Source organism: Panthera pardus, unplaced genomic scaffold, assembly GCF_024362965.1.
Source record: "Panthera pardus isolate Hobbes unplaced genomic scaffold, ASM2436296v1 HiC_scaffold_8, whole genome shotgun sequence".
Classification (NCBI taxonomy): Eukaryota; Metazoa; Chordata; class Mammalia; order Carnivora; family Felidae; genus Panthera; species Panthera pardus.
In genome coordinates, this window is record NW_026527013.1 from 3201588 (window position 1) to 3215415 (window position 13828).

Consider the following 13828-nt stretch of genomic DNA (forward strand, 5'->3'; position numbering starts at 1 on the left):
AACGTCCCGTCCCCGCTTTCAAACTGGGCGGAGTACACCGGTCCGGGGTTAAGCCGAGCCCGTAACTCCCAGCCGTTTCGGAAAGGCCCCACCCCCAGCTTGCAGCCCGGCCAGGGCCTGGGGACTCCTAGTCCTGGGAGGTGCCTCTGCGCCGCAGAGCAAAGGTCTTGGGCCAGGGGCCAGGGACAAAGGACGGCACTGAAACCGACCCGCGAACACCCAACTCGGCTCCGCCTCCGAGAGCCCGGCGCGAGGAGGCGTGGGAAGTCGGGGGGCGCGCCAGCCTGAGGGCACGTTCTGACCCGGGATCTGATTGGCTGGCACAGGACCTAACTCTACAACCGAATGGATACGTGAGGCCCGGGAGCTCCTGTGATTGGCCGAGGGCTACGCGCTTGGCGGAAGCAGCGGTTTAACATTGATTGGCTGGAGGGAATCCCACGACTGCTGCCTATTGGTTGAAGTTTAAATGACCCTCCTATAATTGGTTGTTGGGCTCCGCTTGGGCCCAACCTTGGAATCGGCCCAGGGGAATGGGAGTTAACCCTTTAGAGACTGACGTCCGGCTTAGGCGCTTTATTTATTTTTATTTTTACTTAAAATTTTTTATTTTTAAAGTAGTCTCTACACCCAACATGGAACTCGAACTTACAGCCCCGAGATCAACAGGCGCCTGCTTTACGGACTGAGCCAGCCGGGCGCTCCGCCTTGGGCGCTTTAGACCTTCCCCATTCGGCCTGCAGCCCCAGGGCGCTGTGGCTCGTTCTCCGGGGGTTTCTCCCCTGGTCTCCACAGCTGAGACTTCTGGTCCCTCAAGTGTCCCACCCCGCCCGGTCCTAGTGAACTGAGTCCCCCGCGCCCCCCAGCTCCGGGTCTAAATCCAATAACAGGCCCCCCCAGTGGAGCCACTAGTTCCCCGAAAGCGAAAGGCCCGGGGCCTCAGTTTCCCCGCTTGGTAGGTTGCCACGCGCCTCCCGCGGAAGGTGACCTCGAGTCTCCGTTTTCCCGATGGTCCCGGAGGGATGAGTCCCCGGCTCTGCCCGTGGACAGGCGCGAGGCCTCCGGGTCCCGGCTCGCGCGGGCAGGCCGAGCCCCCCTCCCGCCCCCAGGCTGGGGCCCCTCCCCCTCGGGGCGGAGCCGTGTCACGTGCCGGGAAGAAAGAGCCAGCGGCGCGCAAGTCGCACGGGGCGCGGGGCGCGGGGCGCTTGGGGCGGAGCGGCCATGGCAGGTACGGCGGGCCCGTCTGGGGGTCCGGGGGGGGGTGGGGGGCGGGGTGGGGTCGAGAGGCCGGGGCGGCTGGGGGCGCGCGGCCCCTTGCAGCTTGTCGCTGCCCGCAGCTCCGGAGCCGCTGTCCCCGGCGGGTGGCGCGGGCGAGGAGGCACCGGATGAGGACGAGGACGAGGCAGAGGCCGAGGACCCCGAGAGGCCGGCTGGAGCTGGCGGCGCGCGCAGCGGAGGCGGCGGGGGCGGGGGCGGGGGCGGCGGCGGCGGCGGCGGCGGGGCCGGAGCCGGGGCGGGCCCGGGGGGCTGCGGCGGGCCCGGGGGCGCGCTCACCCGGCGCGCGGTCACGCTGCGGGTGCTCCTCAAAGACGCGCTACTGGAGCCCGGCGCCGGGGTGCTGTCCATCTACTACTTGGTGAGCGTCCCCTACCCCCCATCCCGTCCTGGCTGGGGCAGGAAGGGGAAACTGAGGCCCAGAGCTCTCCTCCCACCGGCCAAGCCCAGGTGTGGGGAGGGGAAATTGAAACAAGCATCCAGACCCAGCACGGACCCTTCTGGGCTGCAGGGCATCGTTTACCAAACAGCCCATTCCACAGAGGAGAAACTGAGGCTCGGAGAGGACACCACCGCTTTCCTGGCTGTGTGACTTTACTCAACCTCTCCATATCCTGGTTTCCTCATCTATAAAATGGGTTTTTATTTTTCCTGTCGCGGGGTTGTAGGAGGGTCAAAGGAATACAGCGCCCAGCAGGCCGCCTGCTACACTATGTTTTACACGTTTGCTGCTGTTTCCTTGGGCCTTGTGAGTGGGGGCAGTTCATGAATGGAGCACTTGCTGTGTGCCAGGCTGTGTGCTGTGTGTTAGGGACCAAGCAGGCCCCGTCCCTGCCCTCTGGGGGCTCATGGTCCAGTGAGCGGGTGGGCAGACACAGAGCTGGGCAGTTTTAATCCAGGCTGATGAGGACTGACTGTGGACATACAGGGACCGGGAGGCATGTAAGCTGGTCAGCTTCCTGGGAGGGATGCCGTGGGCAGAAGTGGGTGCCAAGCTCTGGGGAGCAGGGTGGGGGGGGAGTCAGGGAGGACTTCCTGGAGGTGGCTTGGTGGGTACCAGTGCCCGGGTGGAAGCCAGGCTGCTGTTACTGCAGGGGAAGAAGTTCATGGGGGACCTACAGCCCGACGGGAGGATCGTGTGGCAGGAAACGGGACAGGTGTTCAACTCACCCAGCGCCTGGGCCACCCACTGCAAGAAGCTGGTGAACCCGGCCAAGAAGTCCGGCTGTGGCTGGGCCTCTGTCAAGTACAAGGGCCAGAAACTGGACAAGTACAAGGCGGCCTGGCTCCGGCGACACCAGCTGCACATTCCCACGGCTGCCGCCGATGAGGTGCGTCCCTCAGCCTCCTGAAGCGCTGTTGGATAAGGAGTACCCAGAGTGAGCACATTGGAGCTGGGCCCTGTGGGATGACGGGGAGTTTGTCAGAGCGAGGCGAAGGGAGGAGTTTTCAGAGGGAGCCGATGACAGCAGGGCCGCGGAGGTAGGAAGCCACGCAGCGCTTGGGGAACCGTGATCAGCGGATGCAGCCTGAGGCTCACGTGTCTTAAGCAGCTGAGGGGACTGGAGACAGTGGCAGGGACCAGATCGGGGAGAGTTTCTAACGCTATGATAGTAATAACATCTTTGAATATTCACCAGCTGGTGAGCTTGGCCTAGGGTCGTCTCTGGGTGCTAATTCTCCTTCGTATGTAAGTGAAGATCCTAACAGTATCCGTATGTGTCATATATGTATATCTTGCTGGCAGATCGGAAACCTGCAGGGCCGATGGCAGGCTGGAAACAGGCGGGGAGGACTTGGGCTTTTTCCCTGAGGTGGGTGGGAGCCCAGGAGGGCAGAGAGGATGGGCAGACCTGACTCAGGTGCCCACACGCGCCCCCTGGTGGCCGCCGTCTGGCACAAAGACTGGGGGGTGGCCAGGGTGAAAGTTGGGGACCAGGATGCAGGTTGACAGAACCGGTCCAGGCAGGAGATGATGGGGTGGACCGGGCGGACAAGTGATGGGTCAAGAAGCGGGCAAGTTTTGGCCGATTTTGAAAGTGGATCTCACTGGATTTGCGGTTGCATCAGATAGATGTCGGTGTTAAGAGATGAGGCTGCCATGGGGACTGGGGAGGATTGGGGGACAGTCAGGTGCAGCGTGGTTATAGAGCTGAGTGGAGGTGCCTGGGAGCACTCCCGCCCCCCGCCCCCCCCCCCCCCCCCCGAGACTTCCAGGATCAGCCGGACGCTGAGTCTGGAGCTCAGGGGAGGCTTGGGCTGGAGACAGGACTGTGGGGGTGGTCAGGCCAGAGACAGGGTTCCAGTCCCAAGAGTGGAGGAGACTGCCCCGGAGGAGAGCAGGTAGGGAGACAAGAAACCCGAGGACCCAGCCTGCACACCGGGGAGGGGTGGGAGATGGAGGGGACTGGAGAGATGGGAGGGAAGCTGGGTCCCTGGGGCGCTTCCAGAAGAAGGAGCCGGGACCAGCCAGACCCTGCGGCGAGGAGGAAGAGTACAGCGACCATGTGCCTGTTGGGTTTTGGACACTGGGAGGTCACCCCAGCAGGGGCAGTTGAGGGCAGATCGGGAGAGATTATTGAGAGCATCTGGTAATGGATCGACAGGAGGTGTGCTAATTGCCTTGCAGGCATTATTTTATTTCACCCTGATGCTGTCCCTGTGCGCTGGAGGTCATTAGCCCCTTTTTACAGATGAGGAGAAGAGAGCTCAGAGAGGTTAGGGCGCTTGCTAGAAGCTGCACAGCTTGTAAAAGCGGAGGAGAGGTTTGAAACTCCGCCCAGCAGCTGCTGGAAGGTGCTCAGATCTGAGCGGCACCAGGACCTCAGGCCGCCTATGCTCACTCGCTCCCTCTAGTGGGCCCCTGGGGCAATGGCAGGACCCTAAGGCCAGCTGAAGGTCTGAGTGGAACTTGGTGAGGAGGGTGGGTGGCGCCCAGCTGAGGGTCCTGCCGCCTGCCCCGCCCCGCCCCCACCAGAGCCCGGCCAGTGAAGGGGAGGAGGAGGAGCTGTTGATGGAGGAAGAAGAGGAGGAGGTTCTGGCAGGGGTCTCCACTGAGGACAAGAGTCGGAGACTACCTGCCAAGGGACCCTTGGAGCCTGCGCACCCAGGTGAGAGGCTTAGAGGAGGGCAGGAGGCGGGCAGAACTCGGGTGAGGAGGTGGCTGGAGGGGGGGGGGGGGTGCAGATCTTGCGTTTTTCTCTGCACTCCCGACATGCCTGGCGGACTTCCTAGTTCTGCCTAATTTCTTTCTCGCGGCCTGACTTTTTTTTTTTTTTTAATGTTTATTTATTTACTTAAAGAGAGAGAGAGAGAGAGAGAGAGATCGTGAGCAGGGGAGGGGTGGGGGTGGGGGGAACAATCCCAAGCAGGCTCTGTGCAGTCAGTGCAGAGCCTGAGTCAGGGCTCAACCCACAAACACTGAGATCATGACCTGAGCCACAATCAAGATTCTGATGCTCAACGGACTGAGCCCCCCAGCGCCCCCCACCCCCCTGCCTGGCTTCTTAAGCTCTAATGCTGGATTCCTTGGTCCCGTGGCCCGATTTCTTCACTATGCTGCCTGATTTCCACGCTCCCCTATAGGATTTCGCTGCCTCAGTGCCTGGTTCCTTTGGCCCCCCTGCCTGGTTTCCTGGGGTCCTTGCCTGATTTCCTAAGCCCTTCCTCTGGTATTTTAATCTCCTTTTTTCCAGTTTGTTAACCTGCCACCTGATCTCTCTGTTCCGGGGCCTGATTTTTAAAGCTGCCTCTGGAGGTTTTTTCTTGGGCCGCCTTGTCTTTGTTTTCCACTTCTGGGCTGGGAGGGATTGAGGCTGCCTTTTCCCCCCTCGCCCGCCCCACAGAGGCCGTGCCCCCCGGGAAGCGGGTGGAAAACAAGATCCGGGTGCCTGTGCGGTATTGCATGCTGGGCAGTCGAGACTCTGCCAGGTCAGACACACCCTGTGCCCGCCACACCCCTGCCCCCAGATTTCACTAGCTCTTGCGGGGGGGGGGGGGGGACACACAAGGTCTCACATCCTTAGCGCTGGCTCTGGAGGCCGGGGAGCTAGCTCAGGGCTGAGTTCCTGAAGCTGCGGGACCCTCTGGCTCCTACAGGAACCCCCACACCCTGGTGGAAGTAACATCCTTCGCTGCCATCAACAAGTTCCAGCCGTTCAACGTGGCCATCTCCAGCAACGTGCTGTTCCTGCTGGTGTGTGCCCAGCTGTCACCTTGTCCCTTGAGGGCCAAGGGCCAGACCTGGGCAGGTGGCTGGGGCACCTGGAAGGGGTCCCTGGGAGGTTGGCTCTTACGAGGGCAGGGACCTTTTCTGTTTTGTTCACTGCTGCTAAACAGTAGGCACTCAATCAGTGAAGGAAGGAGGAGGCCGATGGGGTGGTCCCGGCACATTGCAAGGGCTCTGGCCCCGAGGAGAGGCACTTGGGGCTGGGCCGCAGCCTGAGCCGCTCTTCTGGTGTCCGTCCCCTCCCCAGGACTTCCACAGCCACCTGACTCGAAGCGAGGTCGTGGGGTACCTGGGGGGCCGCTGGGACATCAACAGCCAGAGTGGGTATTTGGGGCCAGGTGGGCAGGGGGGTGTCTGGGGCTGGGGTTGATGTCTACACCTTCTCTTCGCCTCTGCACAGTGCTCACGGTGCTGAGAGCCTTCCCCTGTCGGAGCCGGCTGGGGGACGCGGATATGGCGGCCACCATGGAAGAGGAGGTGAGGGGGTGCGGGGGATCAGGGCGTTGTAGGGAGGGCTCGTGTGGACACAGCTGTCCTGGCTACCCTGTCCCGGTGGCTAGTAGTGCAAAAACGAGTGTGCGAAAGAGTATGTGTGAGCGCCCGCCCGGTGGCTGTGACCCTGTCGGTGGTCCTGCTTCCTCTGCACAGGTGGCCCGCCCTCTTTACCCCGAGCCTCGGTTTCCAGGCCGTGCCTGGCACATAGTAAGAGCCCAGTGAATATTAGCTGCCACTGTCAATAGCGTTGTCATAGTGGTGCTTTGTATGTGCCTGGCGCTGTGCAACGTGCACCACACCCACCTTCTGGCACCAGCAGTGACCCATGGGGACAGGCGAATAGGTGCGGATTCTGCACGCACGTCTCTCGGCCCACCTCTTTCTTGCTCCTTACGCCAGCACTTGCCTCTGCTTGCTGAAGGCGTCCAGAAATGCCTGTTCCTGCCCAAGTGCACACACACATCCTCCTATCTGTTTAACTGTTTGAGTGCCCGCTGCGAGCCGGGAATTGGCGATACAGCCTGCCTAAAATAAACGTTTGCCTTTGCTTTGTGACAGGTGCATCTTTTTTATGTATTTGTTGACTGTTCCCCCTCCCCTGGCCTCCTAGAGGGTGGGGGCGGGCTCTGTCTTGGTACCGCTGTGTCCCCGGGCCAGGCACACAGCAGGCACATATTAAGTGCTGGCCTCGAATGGGGATGGGATGCGGCAGGTGCGCTGGCGGCTGGGAGGGGAGCCCCTGGCTCTACCGCAGCCTCGCCTGTGCCCCCAGATCTACCAGAGCCTGCTCCTGCGGGGCCTGTCCCTGGTGGGCTGGTACCACAGCCACCCGCACAGCCCCGCGCTCCCGTCGCTGCAGGACATCGACTCGCAGATGGACTATCAGCTGCGGCTGCAGGGCTCCAGCAACGGCTTCCAGCCCTGCCTCGCCCTGCTCTGCGGTAAGGCCTGGGCCGCGCGCCGTGCGCACGCGTGCGTCCTGCGCGTGCGTCGGGCGCGTGCGTCTGTGCGCGCGCTGCGCGCGTGGCGCTTCGGGGCCGCCGACCCCTCCAGGCCGTCGCCACTCTCACTGTCCTCCCGCAGCCCCTTACTACTCTGGCAACCCGGGCCCCGAGTCTAAGATCTCCCCCTTCTGGGTGATGCCGCCCCCCGAGGTAGGCGGGGCTGTGGGGGGAGGGCAGGGTCGCGGCGCTGCGGGCCAGGAGGGGCCGGTCGATGGTCCGTGGCCAGGACTCTGGTTCTGGGCTCATTTAGGGGATCGGGGACCTCCGTTTCCCCCCGTGAAACGGGACCATAACCGTCGCGCTGTCCCGGGCTCCCCAGAGGGCCTGGATGTTGAAAAGGCGCGGGCATCACGTGGAGCCCTTGATACTAACACGGCCTCCCTCCCAAACTCTGCCGAGTGCCATTCCCCACATCTGTCCTGGGGTCAGAAATCGGGCTTGGGAAGCCATTCCAGGGTGCGTGGCTCGCTTGGCGGCCTCTCTTGCTGGGGGCAGGGCCACGCTGCCTCCGGAGTCGCACGGCAGCCTTCCGTGGAGGACCCACGTGGCTCTGAACCTGGTCGCAGTGTGATTCTCTGACTGCTGGCCCAGGACACGTCCCCTCGTGGGATCGGAGGCTGGGCGTGACTGGCTCGTGTCCCTGCCAGCAAAGGCCCAGTGACTACGGCATCCCCATGGACGTGGAGATGGCCTACGTCCAGGACAACTTCCTGACTAATGACATCCTTCATGAGATGGTGAGCTCACTCCCGGGCGGGGCGCACAGGGCCCCTGAGAGGGGCGGGTGGGGCTGAAGGACCCCGCTGGACGGTGGCGAGACTGCAGGACTCAGGGTGGCTGAAGGCGCCACATCGGGGCATAGGCCAGACTCCTCGTCCGGGGCTGAAAATCACCTGTGGCTTTAGGCTCAAGTCCCTGATCCTTGCCCACCTGCTCCCCCCACCTGGCCTTGCTGTTCTGGAAGTTACCGGAGGTGCCCCCGCCTGGGGCCTCTGCACCTGCACGGATTCTCCAGATGGAGGCACGTGAGGGGACTTGAGGTGGTCCCCCAGCTGTTTTTTAGTGTCGATGTTCCAAGTGGCGTTTGAAAAAAGCTAGTTGGTTACACCTGTGGGATCCCGGATACTGTTGTTTGGATGAGGCTGCGCAAGGGGTCCGTGTCAGGCTTGTGCGACACTCAGTGTGCCTCCCTCTGCCTGGGGCTACTTCGGTCCCCCTCCAGGGGCCTCCTGCCGAGCTCCCTGGTGGCACTCCTCAGTGGGTGGTCTCCCTTGGGGTCCTGGGCACCTACGTGCCATATGGGACTGAAGCCCCACAGGCTGCCCACCGCCGTATCCCCGGCACCTGGCACGGGCGGGAGGGCAGGAGCGAGGAGTCCCATCGGCCCCCTGTCCCCCAGATGCTGCTGGTGGAATTCTACAAGGGCGCCCCTGACCTCGTGAGGTTCCAGGAGCCCTGGAGCCAGGAGCACACGTACCTCGACAAGCTGAAGGTAAGACTCGTGTCCCCTGTCTCGTGCAGACTCCGTAGGAAGACAATGTGGGGGGAGCCCTCGAGAATCCACCCGCGGGCAGCCTGAGAAACAGTGTCCTAAGTTCCGTATTATTTCAGCTGGGTGTCAACGCTGTCAACAGCATTGCTGGGTCACAGCTGGGTGGTGACGGTGACGGGGAGAGCTATTCAAGAGCAGCTAGAAAGGGGAGAACCCGCAGACCCTGGGCCGTGGGGATGGAGAAGCCACACTGGGCCCTATGTCACGGCGTGGGCGCCCACCCGAGTGCACAAGGGGTCTGACTCAGAGCCTCAAGCGCCGGCAGAGCTGAGGCGAGCAGAGGTCTCTCCAGCTCGCCGGCCCTACAGCCAGTGGGACGCGGCAGGGCTCGGCGGCCTCGGGGGTGTCTGACTGGCTTCCTGCCTTGTAGAGAAATGCAGTTTTGCACGTTTGCTTGTTTTGCTCAAACTTCAAGAGTGACCAGAGCTTCCGGCTGCCACGGGTCACTTCCACCCCGTTGCTGGGCTGGTGGGGCGGGGGGCAGCCCCCGGCGCAGAGGGTGTGAGAGCCTAGGCAGGAGGCAGCTAGGAAGAGAGTAGGATTTGGAGTGTGCAGATAGTCCTCCGCTCCCCAAACCCAGAACATTCCGCGTGAGCAGGCCTCCTCATTTAAACATAAAACTTTGTCTTGGGGACGCTACCGTGTGAGTCGGTTAGGAGAGCCTCTGCCCGGATGGAGGGGAGCCGGTGAGGCCAGGACCACCGGGCACAGCCCTGAGGCACCAGCCCTGCTCCTTTCAGATCTCCCTGGCCAGCAGGACACCCAAGGACCAGGGCCTGTGCCCCGTGCTGGAGCAGGTTTACAGCCTTCTTAAACAAGGGAGCTGAGGCCCCGCCTGCCAGGGCCTGGGGGAGCCTCTTGGTCAGACTCTGATTCCCCCCCCCCCCCACCGTGGTTTGGGCTGAGGGGGACTGGGACCAGGGGGTTCTCTTGGGGGCTGTGCCGCTCTGTTCCCGTGCAACTTAGCTGTGCGGTGGTTGGGGCACGGATAATAAAAGACAGAAGCAAATAGCCTGGGTGTGTGTGTCTCACCCTGGGGGGAGGGGGAGCCCCCCGCACTCGTCCCTGGGCACACAGGCTGCTGTCTGGGCAGCGGTGCAGGAGGGGTTGCTCGGAGCGCCCACGTTGCGGGCTTCCTGGGGCTGCAGGGACATCTGGAGGACGTGATGCCTGTGCTGGTGGCTGGGCAAATGACTTTTCCCCCTGCTCCCCTGGAGACTCACAGAGAGCTGGGGAGGAAGACCCGCCCTGCACCACACCAAGCAAGAGGCTGTAGAAAGAGACATTTAATACTTAAAAAAAAAAAAAAATCAGGATTACATTTCGATCTGCCGATCGTGGCCCAGGTTCCACTGCTCATGTCTGCCGGGAGGTCTGTGCTTCCCCCGTGTAATGGCAATGAGGGGGCCTCAGAGCCAGGTGTCCCTGGGGCCTTTGCAAGGTCATCAGAGGAGGGGAATGTGATCCAGTCCCGAGGTCCCCTAGTTGCGCCAATTTTTGGGTTAGACAAGAGAGGAAGTAGCTGCGGGGCCCGGCTCTGTTGGTCAGGGCGGCTGCCTGCCTTGGTCTGTCTGTCGGAAGATGGCTGGGGCCGCTGTCAGCAGTGGGGACAGTGGCTGGCTTGGGATTGGGGAGGCGCCTGTGACCCTCCTCAGGGTGGTCCCAGGGGTCTGGGACCACCTGCAGGACAGAGGCCACAAGACTCCTGTGGTCCCGTCTGTGGTGCACACGTGTGCCGTGGGCACGGCTGGTGGTGGCGGTTTGTGCCAGAGGATCGTCCGGTGTGCTTATCTGGGGCGGGGCACCCTACACTTGGGAGGCGAGGAGGGGGTGCGGGGCAGGGTGGAGGGCACTGGAGGAGGGAGACGACGGCACCTCAGAGGCTGCTCAGAGAGGGCCGGCCTTAGGGGAACCCTGAGGACCCCAGGCTCATCTCTCCCCAGGGAGGTGGCATCCACGGGTGTGCCAGGGCCTGGGGAGCCCTGGAGTTGGGGCTGGGAAGGAGTGTTGTGGGTGAATTGAAAAGCAGGGTGGTGAGTGTCGGCCAGGGGTCCTGCTCAGAACCCCCATCTCCTCCTGTTCAGGGCAGGTCTCCTGGGGGGGGGGGGGGGGGAGGGTGTGTGTGTGCACGCGCGTGTGAGAGTGAGGGGGCCCACCTGGAGTTACCCGCTCCTGGAGGCGTGGGAGGAAGTTAGTGTTTCTAAGAGCACCTTAGTGTTCGCCCCCTCGGGGCGGGGGGTCGGGGAGCGAAAATACTGCCCGGCCCCCAGACTGCCGCCTGGAGCGGGGACCGCGGGGTGGGGGGGGCCCTCGTGGAAGCGGGCCCCTCCCCGACATCCAGCCCTGCTGCCCCAGCGAGGCCTGCCTTCCCCCACGGGGAGCGCCCGCGGGCGCCGCCCCGGCTGCAGAGGGCCGATGTGGACGGGGCCGACGCGGTCACTGAGGCAGGGGCACCAGCACCTCCACGTAGCTGAGGGGAAAGAAGCCCGACTGGCCGTGGAGCATGCCCTCGTACCAGTTCTCGTCGATCTGGTTGGTCAGCGTGATGACGTCACCCTCGTGGAAGCCCAGCTCCCCGGCGTTCTCGGGCTCGAAGTCGTACAGAGCCTTGCAGCTCGGCTGGTCCAGCGGGGCTGGGGGTGGGGGCTTGGCTCAGACCGCTGGCTCCTCCCCCCCCCCCCCCGGGGGCTCCTGTCCCCCCAAGGGCAGCTGCTCCTTCCTCCTGCCCTCCCAGCTTTGTCAGCAAGAACCAGGGATGAGGGATGGGAATGGGCTCCACGAGCGGTCACCAAAACGCTCCTGGGAAGAGCTAGGGCTGCGCGGGGGCATCGGGGTGACAGAATGACCGTGCCACTCAGAGGGCCCGGAGCCTGCTGGACACTCACGCCGATGGGGGGGCGTGCCGCCTGGCCCTGGCGCCGAGCTCCCCCCCCTGCCCGCGACGGGCCGAGAGGACTGGCAGCAGGGGTGTCCACTCCTACCGGAGGAGGGGAGGAGGGAGGCCCTCCTGAAACAGACTAGCAGGCCGGGAGCATGTAAGGGCGGGGCCGCGCCTGCGGGGACACTCACGCATGCTCCTGCTGGGGGTCCGGATGGGCTTCTCAGAAGATCGGAAGGAAGACGAAGCTGCTCACACACAAAGCACAGAGGGGTTTAAAGACCCTGGGTGGGGCCTGGCTCTGCGGTTTGGGGGGGGCGGCCCCCTCCCCGCTCCTTACCTGTGATCTTGGGGGCCGTGGCACAGGGGAAGCCCCCGTTGGACTGCTCGGGCTCCCCAAGGTCGAAGGGCTCCCGGGGCTTGGGCTTGTACTCCCGCTTGGGGCGAGAGGAGGCTTCCCGCATCCTGTGTGCAGGGAGGAGAGCGGGGAGTGGCCGGCGGCCGAATCCTGTGTTATCCACGATGAAGGGACGCCTCCGCCTCCCGCCTTTTGTGCTGCTGCCCCCCGGGGCCAGGCCTGGGCGCAGAGGCCCGATGGGTCTAACCGCAAGGCTCTCAGCACCCCCCCACCGGGCTCGGGCCCTTCTCAGAGCCTGCCGGCTGGCCAGGTCCTGCCAGACCTGAAGTCCCTTAGCATGCCCACCCTGCCTGGGAACGTGGCTGCGCGAGGCTCCCCTTCTCAGGCACTGGACTAGGACTCTCGGGAGACAGGAGCCCTGCCCCCCCCCCCACCCCCCCCCCCCCCAGTCCGAGGCCACTCCAGCCCTCCCCTCTGACAAGCGAGACAAGCCCGACAGGTCTTTCTCCTGGAACCTCCACCCTGAGTACACCCTCATAGAAGCCGGTGGCATGTCCCGGGTGCCCTGAAAGACCGGCCCAAAGCAGGACGGGGCTCACCTTCGCTTGAGCTTGTCGGCCAGCTCGTCCAGGATCTGCACGGCCTGCCGGTGGTAGTCCAGCTGGGCATCCACCAGCGCAGAGAGCTGGCTCACCTGCTCGATCTGCAAGCGACCGGCTGCTGAAGGGGAGGCTCTCCCTGTGACCCCTCCCCCCAAGGCCGCCTCTTCAGGGAGCCTCTCCAGAACGCTCCTGGCGCAGGGGGCCGGCCCTCTCCCCATCTGCCTGACCCTACCGCTGCCCGCGGAGGTGCCCAGAAAGCTTTAGGGGGCTTTGAGGGGAGGGTGGCTGCCCCCTTAGGTCCCGGAGGCTCCACCGGGGCGCCGAACCCGCTGCGGGCGGGGCACACGTGACTCCGCCCACCGGCCCCGCCTTCCGGGCTCCCCCCAGTGGGGCCCAGACGCACATCCGTCTCCAGGAGGTTGTGCATGCTGGTCTCCGCCACCTCCTTGGACTCTTCAAACTTCTCCAGGGCCTGGCGCAGCTCCTCATCGGGGATCCTGCCCTGCCGCTTCTTCTTGTAGTCGAAGTCCAGGCGGCGGCCCTCCAGCTTCTTCAGGTGGTGCTGGGGTGGGGGGTTGTGTGTGTGAACTGGGGAGCCACACTGGGCAGGGCGCGGGGGGCGGGGGGGGGGGGGGGAGGGACGCGGGCAGCACCTGGATCTCCTTCAGGTCTTTGTCGCACAGATTCTGCAAGGGGTCGATGAAATTCTGCTTGACTTCTATGTCCAGGGAATCTTTCACCTCTGCCAGGCGCTTCATGGACTCCCCTGCATCCAGCAGGGCGTCGCCTGCGGCAGAACCCAGAATGGGCAAGAAACTGTCACAGGAGGCCGCAGCCTAGGGGCCCAAGACACCCCAACTTCTAAACTGTCCTCCCGCCCCGGGGCCCAGATGCCAGAATTCAGGACCCCATGAGGGACCCTATGGTCTGATCCTGAGCCCCAGCAGCCAGGAGCTGGCGAGGACGGGTGTCAGACGACCCCCCACCGCAAGGACTGGCTTCCCCAGAATCAGCTGCGGCTGGAGGGCAGGCCTGCCAGCGGCTGTGGCCCTACAGCCAACACTGCGATCCTCGCTCGTCCCCACAGAAAACTCCGCAGCGGCAGGGAAGTGGCCTCCCGCGGCCCTCACCGAAGTTGGACTCGCCGCCCAGCTCCTTGCCATGGCGGATCATGCACTCGCCCAGCAGGCCCTCTGACTGCGGGTAGCCAGGGTTCTTCACCTGCCCGCGGATCTTGGACACCGTGTTGAGCATCGTCAGCTTGGCCCGTGAGGCTGGAACAGAACAGGCTGGGTCGGCACGCGGCCAGTCTCACTCACGAAGCCCGGAGGCCTGCACTTGACCGGCCACCGGCTGCTCCTCTCTGGGTTCCTCCTCTCCCCAGCACCCTTCTTTCTAAAGCACTGCCCTGGCCCAAGGGACCTCGGTTCCTATGC

At 63.9% G+C, this 13828-nt stretch overlaps 2 protein-coding genes across 7 annotated transcripts in view; one reads left to right on the plus strand and one right to left on the minus strand.

Annotated features, from left to right (window-relative positions):
• The first annotated feature begins 1105 nt into the window (after positions 1–1105).
• On the plus strand, positions 1106–9565 carry MPND (MPN domain containing). Of its 6 annotated transcripts, none has more exons than XM_053896763.1 (13): positions 1106–1228; positions 1338–1636; positions 2370–2606; positions 4253–4385; positions 5121–5205; positions 5374–5470; positions 5751–5823; positions 5904–5980; positions 6753–6939; positions 7082–7152; positions 7569–7739; positions 8402–8494; positions 9295–9565. In XM_053896763.1, the coding sequence occupies exons 1-13, from the start codon at positions 1222–1224 to the stop codon at positions 9379–9381; spliced, it is 1617 nt and encodes a 538-aa protein (XP_053752738.1). In that variant the 5' UTR covers positions 1106–1221; the 3' UTR covers positions 9382–9565. The 6 variants fall into 6 exon arrangements, with proteins under 6 accessions (XP_053752738.1, XP_053752742.1, XP_053752743.1 ...); XM_053896767.1 differs by having other exon boundaries at positions 6858–6939; XM_053896765.1 differs by having other exon boundaries at positions 1107–1228; positions 7650–7739.
• A 260-nt stretch (positions 9566–9825) lies between these two features.
• The window catches only part of SH3GL1 (SH3 domain containing GRB2 like 1, endophilin A2), a 30335-nt gene continuing 26332 nt past the window's right edge, over positions 9826–13828 (minus strand). Inside the window, exons 4-10 of the mRNA XM_019430838.2 lie at positions 13523–13666; positions 13046–13179; positions 12796–12954; positions 12390–12493; positions 11773–11897; positions 11624–11680; positions 9826–11187 (exon numbers count right to left, since the gene is read on the minus strand). Of these exons, the coding sequence (XP_019286383.2) occupies positions 10991–11187; positions 11624–11680; positions 11773–11897; positions 12390–12493; positions 12796–12954; positions 13046–13179; positions 13523–13666 (920 nt within the window). The 3' untranslated portion in view covers positions 9826–10990. The remainder of the gene's footprint in view (positions 11188–11623; positions 11681–11772; positions 11898–12389; positions 12494–12795; positions 12955–13045; positions 13180–13522; positions 13667–13828) is intronic.

Coding starts and splice junctions, on each gene's coding strand:
- MPND (XM_053896763.1), top strand. Junction 4,386..5,120: donor CTTGGAGCCTGCGCACCCAG/GTGAGAGGCTTA, acceptor CCCGCCCCACAG/AGGCCGTGCCCCCCGGGAAG. Junction 5,824..5,903: donor CTGGGACATCAACAGCCAGA/GTGGGTATTTGG, acceptor GCCTCTGCACAG/TGCTCACGGTGCTGAGAGCC.